Source organism: Thunnus albacares, chromosome 17, assembly GCF_914725855.1.
Source record: "Thunnus albacares chromosome 17, fThuAlb1.1, whole genome shotgun sequence".
Taxonomy (NCBI): domain Eukaryota; kingdom Metazoa; phylum Chordata; class Actinopteri; order Scombriformes; family Scombridae; genus Thunnus; species Thunnus albacares.
Genome location: NC_058122.1, coordinates 11,628,263 through 11,646,362, shown reverse-complemented (window position 1 = coordinate 11,646,362; position 18,100 = coordinate 11,628,263). Strand labels below are relative to the sequence as shown.

The 18,100-nt window shown below is 38.5% G+C and overlaps 1 protein-coding gene and 1 long non-coding RNA gene across 3 annotated transcripts in view; one reads left to right on the top strand and one right to left on the bottom strand.

The window, feature by feature from the left end:
- Positions 1 to 1,709: 1,709 nt before the first annotated feature.
- kcnj12b (potassium inwardly rectifying channel subfamily J member 12b) lies at positions 1,710 to 12,344 on the bottom strand. The gene is made up of 2 exons (XM_044331164.1): positions 11,740 to 12,344; positions 1,710 to 6,795 (listed from the first exon to the last, which is right to left on the bottom strand). Exon 2 carries the CDS (start codon positions 6,651 to 6,653, stop codon positions 5,385 to 5,387), a length of 1,269 nt encoding a protein of 422 aa, XP_044187099.1. The 5' UTR covers positions 6,654 to 6,795; positions 11,740 to 12,344; the 3' UTR covers positions 1,710 to 5,384.
- LOC122966829 overlaps positions 9,052 to 18,100 on the top strand; it is a 21,360-nt gene continuing 12,311 nt past the window's right edge. Inside the window, exons 1-2 of one of the 2 annotated variants that reach the window (XR_006398471.1) lie at positions 9,052 to 10,369; positions 16,398 to 16,466. This is a non-coding gene — a long non-coding RNA (uncharacterized LOC122966829). The remainder of the gene's footprint in view (positions 10,370 to 16,397; positions 16,467 to 18,100) is intronic. The other variant, XR_006398472.1, reaches the window with a different exon arrangement.

The window sequence follows — 18,100 nt, the reverse complement described above, 5'->3', positions numbered from 1 at the left end:
TCTGGAGTTATGGTTTTCAGGAAGGGAAGCACAGCTGTTAGTGTTGCATCGTGTTACTTTTTTCTACCCTCCACCTCCTCCTGGCAGCTGAGGGAAACCAGTGAAGAGTAGGGCTGCTGCAATTAAGGCTGAATGTTTCTTTCAACAACCCACTCTGCGTGTTTGAAGACTGACCCTCCACGGCTTCTCATCCTCCAACACCGCAGAGTGGGTGGGAAGCATCCCGTTTTATTCTCGATGTTCCTTCCGTCATACAGCAGTTCTCAGAGGATACAGTCTTCTAAAGTAATAAATTATACATTCATTTGGCAGTAAAATAACTCCATGAAAGTCAAATGCATGAAAGGATAGAACAGTTTATTCTGTTAAATGTCACTGTGATGGGACTTGTTGTTGCCAGAAAAACAGTTTAATATTTCACACACCCACTCTTTAGCTGACTAGTCATAATAAATGGTAATTGAATAAAACCAGATCTGGATAACATTATTCTTGGATAGAAGTACCCACCACCTACCAAGAAGCAGATACAATTATATTCTACTTAAAGGATATGGCTGGAGATTTCCAATAATGAACTGATCCTACTTACAAGTATTATGTGTATACCCATGATATATCTTATTCCTCTGTGCTGTAGACCTCCACTGTTGTCCACTGGGTGATATGTTCCTTACAGGCACATTAGTTTGTTTAGAAATGGCTCCAAAGACTAATGACAGTGATCACATTTTCAGTCTCTGGAGAGTAGTTTCGTGTACAGCAGACACCACTGCGCATGCGTAGGAACGCAGTTCCCTTTACAGAGCTTCATTGTAAATTTCTCAAAGAGCCTTGACACAAAGTCAAGAGGTTGTGATATGTAACACAACAAGCTGTGTCTGCTGTACACAGAACTACTCTTCAGAGACTGAAAATGTGATCGCTGTTATTAGTCTTTGGAGCTGTTTCTAAACAAACTAACATGCCCAAACTCTTCGTGATGAAAGAGCATGTCACTCAAGGCAATAGTGTGACTCACTGATGTGTTTTTAATAGCTTTTGGACAACACCTAAGGTCTACGACACAGAGGAATATGATTTATCAGGCTTTGGATACACACACAGTACTTGTAAGTAGGATCAGTTCATTGTTGGTTTGTTTGTACAAGAGATTTGTTGACAACAAATATAGAAAATCTCCAGCCTTGTCCTTTATATTTCTAAATTCTACAGGAACTTTTGGTAAAACACATCAGCAGAAACTTTGATTGTGTCTTTGTGTATTTAAAAGATAAGTAAAGAGAGAAAACAACCTGTTACACTGGTCATAATATTACAACGACTGTCCTATTTTGAAACTTTGATATGGTGATGGTTTCTGTGGTTGTGTGTGTGCGCATTGGAGCTCTTTTCCGGTGTTCAAGGTTACAGGGCAGTGAAATCAAACAGGACCGCCAGGCCTTCTCTGTACATATGCAAAGACGTGCCTGTTTGGTTGCATAAGAGTGAAAGAAGAAACCTCTGACCCCAACCAGATACCGTCCCCCACCAAATCACAGTCATAAATCATACTCCATTCCTCTCTGTTTATCAAACAGCTGGCTCACACGTTCCCTCCCCGCTGCTCTTATTTGTTATAACGCAACAACAAATGCATTCAGCAAATGCTTATTGTTAAATTATCCTTGTACTTACTGTTTGTCTACCATGAAGGAAACAGAGAACTGTTGGCTTTGTCTGATATATTTTATTGTAATAATCAAGAGATTTTTTTAAATTTGTCTGTCAATTTATAAATTGTTGTCTCACACATGAAACTAAACCCTGCAAAAAGAAAACAAGGTGCAACTCAGAGTCAAGATGGCTTCAAATGCATTTTGTGGAAGACAAGAAGAGGTCAAAGTTCAAATGTGTAGATGTTATTTCAGTCCATCAAGCAAAGAGAGTATTTTCAGTTTCTTGCTTTGCTCAAGCAACTTATGATATTAAATAATATATTAACACTTAGCCTCTATTCAAGCACAAAGATCATATGACAAAAAACAACATTTTATTTACAATACAGGCCTAACAAATTTACAGGTTCTAATAATTTCGTCTTATCCTGTGCTCCGCTTTTGGTGCAAATGGCAATAGAAACACCATTTGTTTTCTGGAGCATGCCTTTTCTGTTTATTTCAGCACAAGTCAGCAAGATATAAATACAAATGTGTTGAAATTTGCTGAAATGGCAGTCAGGTGTAAAAGATAACCCTTATGGACCCACATGGAAAACTAATTCATCTCACCAGTCATCAGTGATAGTGTGGTATACAATATGACCTAATATTTCATTACCTGTCCTATTAACATAAGAAGAAAGAAAGAAAGAAAGAAAGAGAGATGATAATTAAATGTCACTGGCAGAGAACATGGACAAATGAACCAAACAGCTAATTAAATTATATGTAGCCGTGCGTGTGATTTATCACAACATGAACAGATCAGGTCAAAGCTCTGTATGAAGATGATCATGATTAATTTAAATTATTCTTGAATTAAATTGTTTTGTTTTTATATTATTTTACTTTATATACTAAGAGCTTAAACTTAATATACTTACAGTTTTCTCAGGTTAAAGTTTGATTTGTTTAAACTCTGATTTGACTGCTTATTTCTTACTTCTTCATTGTGGTTTGTTGTGTGACTCACATCTATTTAAGATCTTGAACTAGAATTTATCATCTCATCTTATCCCATAGTGACCCACACATATAATGCATCTACATCTGGTTTAGAGCTTGTTACAAGCTTCTGATCTTGTGACCTTCCAGAGCTCATGTAGTCAAATCTGTAGAAAATATGTGTGTCAGGACTTCTCTTTGGTCAATATTTGTTTTGTTTTTTTTTAATTTGGCCTTTAAACTCAATATAGAGCACAGATGTGACACAGTCCACTCAGTCTCCCACAGGTCATTGATGTGACAATTTCATTTCAGATGACTTTAATTAGACTCCTCTGCTGCCTGTGGGGGCCTTCCAAAATAAGTCTTTGATTACCAATATGTGAGGAGTTTCACTTAAATTCTCCTGTTGTTGCTGTATTTTTATGTCCTGAGGTCACAGAGGGGGTTTAACTTTGAATGCTTCTTATTTGTCTTTGGTTATTTCTCATTTTGTATATATATATATACACAGGCCATCATGACTGCATTTTGACCTGCAGCATCACATTTATGAGGAGAAAATGGCTCAACTGTGAAATACGGACTTTATGTACAATTGTGTTTTTATTTCCCTATAAAGGGAAATACAGACCACATCTGAGAAGAATTGACAAACTAAAATCAGTTGACTGTTCACCAGACCTGCCCCTGACTGGCCCCTGTTATGACTACACATTTTTTTGCTTTTTGCATGTCATTTCACGCCATTTAGAGTTGCCAAAAATGACCTATAGTTACGTTTGAGTGACAGGGGAAGTGACACATTTCAGATGACGTCAATATAATGTCTCTTTCTTTTCTTTTATGAGGTGATTTTGGCTTTTGGGGAGGAGGTGGGATGGGTGGATGTTGGGTGGATGGCTAGATAGTTAGGCAAAAAGGCAAAAAGTTGTAAAAGCAGCAGGAGAGTACTGCTCGAGACCACTAACCGGACATTTTTACCGTCACATATGGACATTTTAACTGGACACTTTTACCGCCATGTCAGGACATTTTTCCGCATTTGATTGTGCCTAAACCTAACCAACAGCATTAAATGACATGCAAAAAGCTTAAAATGCGTAGACATGATGCAAAATTTCCTTAAAATGGCATGCTATTTATGTCATCCCATGATATCACTTTGCCCAAACAATGATTGTCCAAACATAGCTAGGCAACTATGATATTTCTCCACATGTCAGAGAAATATTACAGTTGCCTACCTAACCCTCACCAAAACCAAATATACAAAAGAAAAGGTGTAAGGAATGGATTAAACAGTGTGTTTATTCTAATGTAAACTGCAAGTGTTAGCATGCCTGGCTGACTAGCTTACTACCCACAGTATTAACCTAACCCAGCATTACTTCCAAGGCCAGTGACATTTCAAGCTACATCATTTTGTGTGGGGTTACAGATTACTTTTAACAAAACCCGCATTCAGACCAGTGTATTAATCATGAAGTATTTCTACAGTGTGTGGAAGCTGGTCCTGGATAGTCCTTATCCTAAAGCATTTAATAGTTGTAATAGTGGGTCTACAATAACATGCTATATCTTTATGTCCATGTCTTTTACATGGGTCAACTGTGTCCAATAATTTGTGTAACTTTATGAAACTGAAAGTCTTCATCACCTCATGCAGTGATTGGCCATGTGTGTTGAAGTTGTAAGGTAATCAGGATTTAAACTTCTCTCTCTTTTCATTCGTTACACTGGTATTTCTGTCACTTTTTGTGAATGCCTTCCAGGAGAGATTATCTTGTGTTATTTCAGCCGACCAAGTTGAAAGCCAAATTTTCAGTGGTCAGCCTCCATTATCATTATAAAGTGCATATGCTGTCCAAGAACATTAAGCTTGACAGGGGTAGCAACAGTAACTAAGGGGCTTAACGAGCATTTATTCAATACTTATTTGATTAACATTCTCTCAAAGCCACATTGCCAGTGTTTCCCATTAGCTAACACATTAAGACAGAGATGAATAGTTTTCCCTGTTAGTATGCCTAAATGGCATACCGTGCACCATCAAGTTTGTTTTCCCTTTATATAATCGAAATGTTTATGAGTCTACCTCAATCAATCCTGTATATATATCGGTTACCGACTAACCAAGTCATCCACTGATACTGTATAATGTAGAACATTTAGAGTTTTACTGTTCACATAAGTTATATCATTAAGATGAAAATCCACTGCTGATCTACACTTTTTCCAGATGGAAAAAGGAGAATTATTCCGGAGAAATATTCCCGAGGTTTGCTTTTCTAAACGTTTGCAAAGTGTCAATTTCACTCCACACTCCGTTATAAACTGTATATTTGAGGACTGTGAACAGCACCTATACAGACAGTCCCATCAAAGTTATCCAACATTTTCCAAAATATTCATACAAAACTATGCTATTGTCATGCACATTATTATTAGGATCATCTGCAAATTGAAACATGACAGTTTTTGTTTGCATTTGATAAAGCTCAATAACCATCCCAGGGAAGCAAAAAGCAAGGAGTTTTTCCAATGAGAAATCTGATGAGTTTCATTGTTGCTTGTATGTCAGAGATCGGTTCTGCTTTTCCTCCAGCTGCAGCAGAGCAGTCTTCAGTGGTGTCCTCATGTCAGTAGTTTGACAGTCATTGGTCTCTTGATACATCACGTGATGCTTGCATCCAAAAAGAACAAAACGTTGATGTTCTGGTAAGCAATAGCCAAAGGTTAAATCTCAGATTCTCTGCGGGAGGACGTTTGATCATGTCTAGGTGTGGTATGCACTGATGAACACATCCTGCCTTCCTCTTTCTCCATGTCTCCCTCCTCCTCCTCATCCCTGCTGATGAAGGCCAGCTCGTTCTCATAGCAGAAGGAGTTGGCACCAGACGTTGGGAACTTTCTCTCCTCTATGTCCTTGGCACTGCATCTTGGGGTGGATGGTACTTCGAATGTTTTGTGAAAGTAGGCGTAATCTATCCTGTACTGGTTCTTCTCCTCGAAGATGAGGGGCTCAAAGCGATGACCCCAAAGGATCTCTGAGGGCAGGTAAGAGCTGCGTGCCTGCGTCGTCATGGCTGTGGCCTCAACCAAACCTTCAAGTATGATTACTATCTCAAAGTCCGATGTTTCCAGATCTTGCTTGCTGATGCCAAATAGTGGACTTTCCTCATCAATCTCGTGAATGACAGTGAGGGGTGCAACCAGAAACAGGCGGTCTGTGCCTTTGTCATAGCCTACATTCATGTCAATCTGATCCAGAGGGATATACTCGCCTTCCTCTGTGTAACGAGGCTTCACCAGCTGGGCTCTGACGTGAGCCTCCACTATGTGGCTTTTCCTTAGATTTGCAACCCTAAACATGAAGCACAACTTCCCATCACGCATGGCGATGACGGCATTGTGGCTGAACAGTAGAGTCTCTGCACGCTTTTTGGGCCTTGCCATCTTGGCCATGATGGCACCAATCATGAAGGCATCGATGATGCAGCCCATGATGGACTGAAAGACCACCATGAAGACAGCAGCAGGGCATTCCTCGGTCACACAGCGAGATCCATATCCGATGGTTGTTTGGGTCTCAATGGAGAACAGGAAAGCTGCCACAAAGGTGTTGACCTGCATGACACAGGGAACAAAACTGTCGTCCCCTCCAGGATGGTCCATGTCACCATGTAGGTGGCCGATGAGCCAGAATCCCAAGCCGAACGTTAGCCAGGACACCACAAACACCAGGCTAAACAGCAGGAACATGTATCGCCAGCGAATATCCACACAAGTTGTGAAAATATCAGAAATGTACCGCTGTGACTTCTCATCCATGTTTGAGAAATGGATGTTGCATTGTCCAGCCTTGCTGACAAACCGAGTGTGGTATTTGCGTCTCGTGTGGATCTTGCCATTGCCGAAGCTGCCCACAGCAGGCATGTTACTTAGTCTCAGGCCTTCTTCTTCACAGGAAATGAAGCTGTGGTGGTGGGCCCTTCCCACACTCATGCCTCAGTGGGGACAGCCACGTAGCTTCACACTATCAGCCTTGCTCATACAAAACTGACCAGGCTCACGGGAAGTGCAGAGCCCCGTCCAACACAGACTCAGCGTCAACTGGAATTGAGAGGTGAGGCACAACTGCAGTTTCCTGTGAAGGAAGGACAGAAAATATGACTATTATTATCTGTCCACACTTAAATTTATGTAAAGATCATGGATGTCACCTGAAAAGTGGTTGTTTAAATAGAGAATAAAGATAATCACATAGAAATGTCACGCATTTATCTTATACATTTATACATTAACCGTGTTTAGCTGCTTCTGGCCTCAGTAGATGGTATGATCATATTGTCGTCAGCATCATGCGTTCTTCAGGCAGCCAATGAACATGATGTACACTTCTCCTTATATATCTTCAATGTGAGATTAAACCCTTTTTTCTGTACCAAATGCTCTTTATGTATTTGTTCCAGCAGGTTGGTCTTATGTAACAGCTCAGGATTCCAGTTTCCAAATGTTTTGATGCATTATATGCACATTTCTAATATTAATTATGTAATTGAAATGATCTAGACTTACTATCTTCTCTAAAGGTTTTATGATGTAAAAGCAAATGTTCACTTAAATATTTTGGCCTGTTGATTTAGTAACAACTTTTTTGACCATTTTTCTTCTCAGTTAAAGTGTCATTGATGAATGTAATTCACTATAATATGTGTTTGAAGCTTTCTAGGTATCTTGATAAATTTATGCTGCACAATTTATGACAAACATGAAAATGATAATGTGGTGATGATGTGGTGTTTCAAACTGCCCTCTGTTGAAAATTTGGTGTATGGGTAAGATATTTAATTTTGCTTTAGAAGATACTAATTAATCTTATACATTTAATTTTCAATATATACTTTCATAGTATACATTTGATTTTCTGTCTTACCTCTCTTTCTCCCCCTCTCTCTTGGAAATACTCTGGTATATACAATACATGTTTCTCTGATCAACAAGGTACAGAAATAGCCAGCTAATCCAATGCCCTGCCATTTTATATGACGTATCTTCTGTTTCTTCCAGCTGGCACAGCTATTAGAGTCACTGGAGTACTGTGATGAGGCTGTGTGATTCCCCTGTGAGATTGTGCCGGAAAATAATATGGGCTAAAAAAGATGGGGCAGAACATTGGGTATCATAGAAGAGGCAGCCTCAGATACAAATAGTTTGATGGTAGGAATCAATGGAATCACTTCAGACACGCAAATGGAGGGAATATTTCTAAAAAGGATGAATTTTATCCTGATTTGTCCCAACTACATCATTCAGCACATCCAACTTGTGCATTGATGATCAAATAAAAAAAAACGTCTTTAATATAATTGCTAGTGTGTGTGGCAAAATGTTTTCACTCTATAAACATGATTTATTTATCTACTGTATTTTAAATTACTAATTAAGTTTTTTGAGATTTTATTGATAATGCAAGTGGTGGTACTACAGTATACAGTACGCCTCTGGCAAGGACCTTAAAAATGCTAACAAGGAGAGATTTAGAACGCTTTGCTAGGTTATTTGTGAACTTTGTGAATGATGGGTCCCATAAAATGTATGAACACTGATCTGCTATTTTGGGATAATCCAGCAGTTTCACACAGAAACACATCACACAGAGGAAGACGATTGTGATCCTCATGACATTTTGGTTCATAGGCTTCTGCTTGAAATACATTTGATTTAAACAGTTCATTAATGATAATTCAGCTTTGTAATAAACATCACTAGTCTACAGCCCAGCTTGCGGCTCTGTGAGGCTGCACACAGATGTGCTTTGTGGTAAATGTTACAGGATGTTATGTTCTCAAATTTTCAAGTCTGTCCTAAAACAAAAGTCTAGTGACCAAATAAAAACTGACATTGTCTTGCTGTAATCATTGCTCCTGTTCATACTGGACATTAAGAGATCTCTTCATAATGCACTTTCAATGTAAGTGATGGGGGACAAAATCCACAGCCCTCGTTCGGTGCAAAAATGTATTTAGAAGTTTATCTGAAGGCAGTATGAGGTTTCAGTTGTCCAAATTAGTCAAATCAAATCAAAGTTACTATATTTTAAGTCCCAAATTCCCTCTTTTTGTTACTATACTTCCACAGCAGCTGAACGGGAAAACATTGTCCCTTGAGACACAGAGAGAGAATTTTAAACTAAAAAGACTAAATGTGGAAGATATCCACTTTATTTGACTAACTCAAATAGCTGAATCCTTATATTATATTGTAAAACATTTGAAGGGGATCTTCTAATGGTCAGTATGAACAGGAGGAATGATTACAGCAAGTACAACCTGTTTCAATGTTCAGATGGGCACCTGACTATTGTTTTAAGACAGACTTGAAAAATTGTGAACCTATCCTTTAACATCAGCTTACTACCATGCTCACAATGACAATGCTGACATGACAGTGGTTAGCATGGATATTCACTGTCTTAATTTTAGTGGCTTAGCTTTAGTGTTGTGTTGTTCGCAAATTATTCGTTCAAAAGAATGAATCTTTTGGGTAAACAAACTGGACTGAATCACTTGATCTGTTAATTTCTGTTAATTTCTCAGTCTGTTCAGTTGAGCTCTCAGCCATTTGCAAGCAAACGTGATTTATTCACAGGGATACAATCACTCACTCAATGAGTGAGTGATTCAAGTCATTTGTTTGCAGGAGGAATGGGGTGTGTTCAAGACAGCAAATACACAGCTGACAGCTGCTAACATTTAGCTGCAATGATTTTAGGACTTTGTTATAGCAGCTTTCAGTTTGCAAACTGTATCTTTATAAAATTAAACTCTCAGCTCACTGGCTATTCTTCACGAACAAACGCTCTCCGTTCATTAGTTAGCGAGTTAGAGTGAATGGTACTAGGTCTGGTCAAGCCCTGAACGATTCAGTGAACAAGTCTTTTGAACAAATCTTTAATGATTTAATGAACTGATTCTAATGATTCAGTACACTGAAAAGAACTGCTTTGCCCATCACTAGTTAGCATGCTAATGCTGGCTAATTAGCACTAAACACAAAGTAAAGCTGAGGCTGATGGGAATGTCATTAGATTTGAAGTTGGTCAGAATTGGACAGCTAGAATTTTTAACCTGATGATGGTGCTAGATGAAAAGTCAGGGAATCACCAAAGTGATTACAATTCATCCTTAAAGGGACATGAATGTACCAAATTTCATGACAATCATGACAATCATCAAAAATAGTTTTTCACATTTTCACTAAAAAAACACAAATGTCAGCTTCATGGTGGCACTAGAGCAAAAGTCAAGGAATAATCAATGACATTAGGATTCATACTCTGGGGACCATTAATGTCTGTACCAAGTTTCATGGCAATTCATACAATAATTGTTGAAATAATTCAGTCTGGACCAGACTGGTTGACTGGTTGACTGATGGATAGGACATAAAACATGCTCTGAGCATGGCTAAACATCAAGTTTTATGTACCTGCATTATGCTGCAAGAAATTTAGTTTGTTCTGAGAAATGTTGCTTTACTGAGGTTCAACTGTTTTGGTGCTTTTATACTATCATAGGTTTAATACACTGACTGTAGCTGAACTCTGGCTGACTCTGGCTCTGATGGAACTTCACTCATTTCAGGTCTTAAAATAAGACGCTGCCACACCATCACGATGCAGACCCCAGGGGACCCAGAGGAAAGCACTTCAACCACAGGTCAGCACAAGGTGATATGTTGGTCAGCAACTGGCTGTGACGTGAAATGTTTACTGTTACCTTTTTAGATAATTATTGATTTTGATTATATTGTTAATCTTTTATAACATCTGACACACTAAAATATTCCAAGATTGATTGGGGGCAGTCAGAAAAAATGGTTTCTGTGGTGTTTCTTCCTAAAACAAGATGCAGTGAAACACAATTAATGTACCCCAGCACTTAAGGAAGATACAGTTATAAAGCAACTGGGATTTTATCTTTAATTAAGTTTAAAAATGGGGTCAGAACAGCAGCTGCGTAGGTCTCCCCAGCATGGTTATGAAGAGATGGACATTGATACCCCATAGAGAAAACAGAGCAGTAACCAAACAGATTGTACAAAAATAATGGCAGGAAATTAAAAAAGTAGGTGGTGAATTTAAAATACACTATCTGTGCAGATTCAAGTCGAGGTATGTTTAAAGGAAGTGGCTATTGGTATGGGTTCCACTGTGTCAATAGTCCATTTATTGTTGGTACGGAAATTATTATGCATGCGTATTGGTACTGATTGCGCAAGATCACGTGATCAAATTCAGGTTGTTTCAAAATGGAGGAACATTTTTGTTTGCAGGTGATATGCCAAACCTTCCCATCATTTAGGTAAAAATGGTTAGGTTTAAGCATAAAAACCACTCAGTTAGGGAAATGGTTAAAAACAATGGGTTAAAACAGTACAATACAGTAAAAATGTCTCGTTTAACGGCACTGAAATGCCCAACGTGACAGTAAAAAATGTCTGGTCACAAGAGGTCCGGCAATAAATTCCTGAAACCCATTCTGTATAATATCAAATAGAGGAAACTACTATCGGCACGGAAAACCAATCTGGACCAACAGCCCTAGACTACTATTACATGTCAACAGTCAGTAAATTATTACACCAGTTCCGTAGCTGGTGCCATGTTTAAAACTCTCTTAATTACTCTGTAACCTTAATTACAGAGTCCAGGATGAAAACTGATAACAACAAATTCAAGATTTTTTTAGCCTGTGATTGTTTGTGCATGGGCATGGGTGTGTGTCTGTGTCAGTGTGTGTATGTGTGTGCGTATTACGCAGCAGTTGCCATTTCTCAATGCTGTAGTTGCTAGGAAGCAGGATGTTGAGTGTCCAAGGGATATTAATATCTAATATTCTGGGCGACTGCTCCTCAGCTCTCTCAGGAGCCACATTTGTCCTGGCTCGGCTGTGATCTTACATCATACAGCTCACATTTGAATTGAACAATTAGAGACATAAGACAGAGTCAGTGAATCTAAGGAAAGGTGTCAGCCACAGTAATATATTTAGCTTTTCTGTCTATGGTACAAGAACAAGCAGCTTACCTTGTGTGTAAGTCTTCCTGTTGATTGTTGATTTCCAACTTTCCTTTACTTCCAGGTCTTTTAGCCAAACTGCTGCATGTTTCTCAGCAGGTTTCTTTAACTCCTCTCTTCTGTTAAGGGTAGAACCACTCTAACCTTGTGAGGCAGAAAAGTAAATGGCCACAGAGTACCTTCATGTCTTCCCCTTCTAGTTTAAACGCATCTGTTTTTCCATTGAATGAGGAGGGCATTACAATCACTCCTACTGTCAAGTCCTCCAAAGTTACTGCTCGGTTGATATCCGGTCGATCAGAAACAGACCAGAAATCAGAAAGTGACTTTAGTGAAGCACTGAAGGCATAATTTTGCCCCCTCAAAATAGCACAAGGAGTTGATCACAGCTACTCTGATATCCCAAATTAAATGTATATAGGGCTCACATGGCCTGTAGGGTCCAATCCAATCAAAAATTAATTCCTCACAGCTTATTCTGGAGTTATAAGCAGTCGACAGTCTCTCTTCTTCCACAGTGTCTCACACTTTCTTAGTATATCTGCTATCTGATCTTGTTCTGCCGCAGATCCCACTCTGTATCCCACATCCAGTGAACTATTGCTCACTGCTCAGCTCTCGTCCTCCCCCTCCCTTTCACGGTGTCACTGTAGATACTTGGCATTTGGAGACAACGTGTGTGTTGCACCAGTGCTGGTCAGCAACGATCGGAGTTGAAAGAATCAACTGGCTTATTATATTAAAATTGACATGTACTGCAGAGCCCAGAAACTAACTGAACATTTACATTTTTAAGCTAATTTATTTGGGATTTGATTAGGTTTAATTATTTATTTTGTACAGAGTGTTTTTATTGCAAAACGGTGTCGTTTCAAACAATGGATGAACCACCAATATGTAGACGAATATTTCTTTTCATCTTCACTTTTTTTCAGAAAAGCCAGAACAATAGTCACATGACTGGCACATTGAGTGTATTATTGGTTCAGAAGTAAAATCTACACACTCTTAAGGAATCTGTGAAAATAGAGACATTTTTCACACATCTAATTAACTGTCCTACTCTGCAATGTTTCTTAACTAACACAAAACAGATCACAGAGTGGGTGGTGTGGTCTCCATTTTGACTCATTCAGAAAGCAAAGCAGCTCCTGTTGAACATATTGCACTTTCAAAAGCACATGTAGGCAGTTTCTTTTCTGTTTTATGTGTGCATGTGTGGACAAAGCAGGAAATCAGTGTATTTCTCATGTATTACAGGGCGAAAAAAAAAAGTTGAGCAGGACCCTTGTGATAGGTGCAATAAGGACTGATGCAAATCTAAAATTACTGTAATATTGAATTACAGTTGAAGCTGATGGGATTTTGGTTGTTATTTTTAAAGGTATGCTGTCAATAATTGAGGTGTCAGGCGAGTGGAAACTTTGATCTGCTTTTGGCACTTGAAATGTCAGGACATCAATCAAGATTCATCCTCCAGGGTCCATGAATGTCTTTACAACATTTCATGGCAAACCATCCAAAACTACTCCAGATATTTGACTCTGGACCAAGGCTCAAGACAGACACGCGGATGCTACTTCTGTGCAACAATTCATTCCCAAACACCCCTGACTGAAATACCACTGCTGTGCGCAGTGTGCGATCAACAACGTACGCCATCCTTGTTTTTGAAAAACCTTCCACCACACTGCTCTGCCCAGGAGTTTGTAATTCCTTTGTTAGTTTTACAGGACAGAAACAGGATCTGTTCCAGTTCTGGCCTGACTCAGATTCACGAGAGGCCATTACAGAGCAGAGACCTGGGTGGAAGGTACGTGTGACACTGCGATATGACGGCCTCCAAGGAAAATAAGCCAAGGTAGTCAGGGTATCAGTTTTCTGATTGTAACAGGAATATTTGACCTTTAAGAGTATGTTGTTGGAATTATGTTCATTAAAGCAGTAAAATGTCTGTATCTTCACATCTCGCATGCAACATAAGATACTGCATGTAAGTAATGTTAATGTACAGTGTGTTTAGTGTATGATAAAAATTTATGATGTATGATAAAAATTGTGTATGATAAAAATTTAAAAATAAGACAACACACTACAGATTTTTCACCCTGCGTTTATCATATTTATTTATTTGTTACTTTTTAAAGGACCAGTGTGTAAGATTTAGTGGCATCTAGTGGTGAGGTTGCAGGTTGCAACCAACTGAATAATCCTCCGCCTCCCCCTCCCCTTTCAAGTATGTAGGAGAACCTACAGTGGCCATGAAACTCGCAAAAAATGCGGAAGGCCCTCTCTAGAAACAGTGTTTGGTTTGCTCTGGACTACTGTAGAAACATGGCAGTACAACATGGTGGCCTCCATGGAAGAGGACCTGCTCCCTCTGTAGATATAAAGGGCTCATTCTAAGGTAACAAAAAACAATAATTAGTTTCAGATGATTATACACTAATTAAAACATACTCATGATTATTGCATTTCTGCCAAGTCTCTTCCGCTAGATGACACTAAATTCTACACACTGCACCTTGAACTGCTGTTTTTTTCCATTACATGAGTAACTCTTTAAAAGACAAAGCAGATATTCATGGAGTAAAATCTTTATCAGAAAATATATTGAATGCAACTTAAAGTAGGGTATAATTGTGATTAAATGCAGAACTTTTTTCTACAGCGCATTTCAAAAATCCAGCAGATCTAGCTTTATATTCACTCTATGTTACCGCTACTGTACTGTTCCTTTGATGTCAGGGCTGTAAATAGGTTATGGGTTCAGTTAGGAGATGGCAGACCAGATGGGGATGTGAAGTGTGCTATTGGGACGGAGAGAGCCCACAGCCGATACCTCGTACCCAGTGAGTTATTTAAAGGCTGCCTCACTGCGGCAGGACAAAGTGGGCCAGGCTTGACCACACTCGGGACACAGGCTTGATCATATTTGATCAACTTTCAGATTATCAGCAAACTCAAACTCTCCTGAATCATTTTAGAGTGTTATGTCACGTTGTGGTTATGCCTGTGTGGTGGAGAAGACGCCAGGCAGAGCACAGGATGTTTACTCAAAGCTCAGTCAGACATGAGTGTTTCTGGTTCTGGCAGGACACTCAGGATCAGGAGCATGGCAGGTACTCTAATTATACAACTGTGTAACCGTCTGTTTAGTTCAGTATTAGCAGCATTCCTGCTGTTTGTGCTCACTTGCTGTGTTTCTGGACTTCCTGTTCATTGTTCTATTATCTGTAGCTGTAAGTGGTGGCTTGTAAACGCTGGTGAGAATTTAATTAATTAACTGCACAGTTAGTCGACCTATTTAATCAGTTTTGTGTTTTTAAATTAATTCTTGGGTTTTTGGTTTCATCCTAATAGTACACACATTTTTAAATCTTTGATTTGATCCCTTTCAGTTGGAGGAAACATATTTATCACTGGAAAAAGTACAACACCTGTCACATAATCATAATGACTATGATCACAGTTAAAGTAACCTGTCCGGTGAGGCAGCGTTTAACTCTGTGTGTGTCACTTTCATTCAAAAATTGAATGTGAAGGTGGAAGAATCTGCAAGTCACCCTGCAAGTATTGAAAAAACACGAAACTAGTTTTACTGTATTGTTATTAACACATTGCCCCATTATTACCTCTTGAGTTCCCTTGTCTTCGTCAAAGCATTACCCACCTATTATTACATCTAGTACTAGATATACCTCTAGTATTTACATGGATATTACTGAGAAAGTATTAAACTTGATATAACCCGATTATTATGAGCAAATTAGCCTGTTTACCATATTATTTACTGTCCCATTAAAACCCTGTTACAGAAATAAAATGCCAATATTACTACTAGTTTCATTATTATTTATCAGGATATTTCCAGGTTACATTTGGGCTTGTGATGGATAAAAAAACTGTTAAAAATAACAGTAGCAAAAAATCATTTCTATCTTCCATCTTAACATTGCTGCAAAAACTTCAAACTAAATAGCTACAGGGCCTGTAAAACAGCGATGATCACAAGAAAGAGAGAGAACAAACACAAAAGCTAGAAATACTGTAGAGAGAGTCTCTGTTGGCAGCCAACACCGACAAAAACAACCTGTGAGTGGGGTAGAGAGGCGTTGTGCACCCACCGAACAGAAAGAAACACTACACATAGACAAGACACAGGACTTTTTTTAGGGAGCTGATTACTTATCTCCCTGCTCCAGTTAGGAAATATGCTCCAGATCAGCCTAATCAACATCCTGCCTTGTAGTAATTAAGTGCTCTCACCCTGTGAAGTGAACACAGGGAGACCAGGTAAGCTCCACATAGAGAGGACTGGAGGTTGGACCCAGGTGCCTCTTGGATCCAGACAACATCTGCAAAAATATCAATTAAACCATTTTATCATTCAACTTCATACAAGTGGATATCAGTTATTTTTCCTCACAGAATATTATACGTAAAGGTAATTTTCCAAGAAATAAGTGAATGGACAATTTTTGGTCATAATGTAATCAAGTAACGTAATTTAAACATCATGGTCTGATCCTGTGGAATAGTTAGTCAGATCTGCAGCTAACCTACAGTATATCCTTGAACTGATTTTTATTGGATCATTCTATACAATTTTTAAGATGTCCATGATTTTGCACCAACCAAACTTTTCTTATTTGTTTCACTTACAGATCATACAAAAGTTGACTCTTACAGTACTTCCCCAAATACCAATCAGCCTCATCGTCCTCCATGAAGAGGTTGGTGTTGCCAAACTGATGTTGGTGCCAATTTATATTTGTATCAAGTGAGCAATGTAGGATATATCCATTGTCATGGAAACGCTGACAAATTTTAGTTTGAGCAAAAAAGTTGCATGTAGGTCACACGCCTCTGGACCTGATTTTGTAACACTGTGATCCAAATTAGGATGAAAAATAGTTCCTGCAATTCTTTGCTGATTTGAAAACACAAACACAGACTTGTGTCACATCTGAGATTTAAAAAAAATCATCAGCTGCAGTGTAAACAGGACTGAAGTGTATCATTGGGGAAGAAGGTTATGTTCACTGATCGGAGCAGCCTCTGTGCTAGTCGCAGTAACTGATCTTTGCATGACTAAATGGGCCACTTATTTTTACAGCCTGAGCAGGTGCACCTGTGTGCTGGTGTTTCTACATCAGCCGCTGATCAGTCATAAGAACCGGGAGCGTTTGTGGGGCAGCTCGGCTCAGAACAAACCCTGCAGATGCACACACGTACACACATACTTCACACACAAAAGAATGTAGAAACTGAGAGGAGTTTATATTTTCCTGATGAGCTTCACTTTCTTTATTCTGTTTAGTATATTGAAATCTAGTAAATGTCATGTTAGTGTGAAATTACTCACAGCACATGAGAATTAACAACCCTGAACACGGCTACCCTAAACAACATGGTGACTCAAGTTTCATTTAGATCATATTTCCGTATTAATATTAAGAAAACTAGGAAAAAATTTATTAAGAAGGAAATTATGTGGTTTACGGGACAGAATTCATGCAACACCAAGAACCCAAACTTCATCACAGATACAGTTTTTTATGCATTATTATACAGCAGACTAATAGTAGCAATGGGAAACAGAACCTCAAAATAACCTGACTGTCTAATCTGAGATCATGCTGGACCTCACATAACACATAACAATTCCAATTGTGCTCAAAATTTCTCTATTGGTTGACTTATTATACATCTTGTTACACTACCAAATATTTTAAATGCAAGTGATTATATTATTGAAATATAAGATAAGATCTTTAATGATAATTTAGAATTCAACAAATTAAAATCTAGTCTGAAAAACCATAACACAACATATGATTTGACAAAAAGTCAAACTAAACTTACAAACAACTGAAATTAGATTGCAAGCTTTTTGTCTATTACAGCATCTAATCTGTAAATCTTGTTCTGTGTTTTCCTTTGAGAAAAAACAAATCAGAAATTAAAATGGAGAAATTTATATTTAAAATGTTTTGTTTCATTTTGACGCCTGCTATATACATTAATTTATCAGAATATCATCAGTTCTTCATCTACGTAGATGACTTGTTTCTATACAGCCAATCAATTTGCTTAATTTTAAAACCATAAAGCAAGACTTCTCCTTGAACGAGACTTGGTTAGACACAAAAACAAAGACCGGATCAAGCAAAAGGTGAAGAAAAATGTTTTATTTCTCTGTAGGGTCCTTTCCATAATGCTATAATAACAATCTGAGCTTGTCAGTGGTGAAAACAAGAACCTTTAGTGGACGTACATTGACGGGGTGCTATTGCCCCGAAGCATTACATTACAGTCCATTTCACGGCTGACGGCTGCAGCGCTCTCGCTCAATACTGGACCAGTT

Excerpts from the sequence above, each read along its gene's own strand:
- kcnj12b (XM_044331164.1), bottom strand. The coding sequence starts at position 6,653 with ATGAGTGTGGGAAGGGCCCACCACCACAGCTTCATTTCCTGTGAAGAA.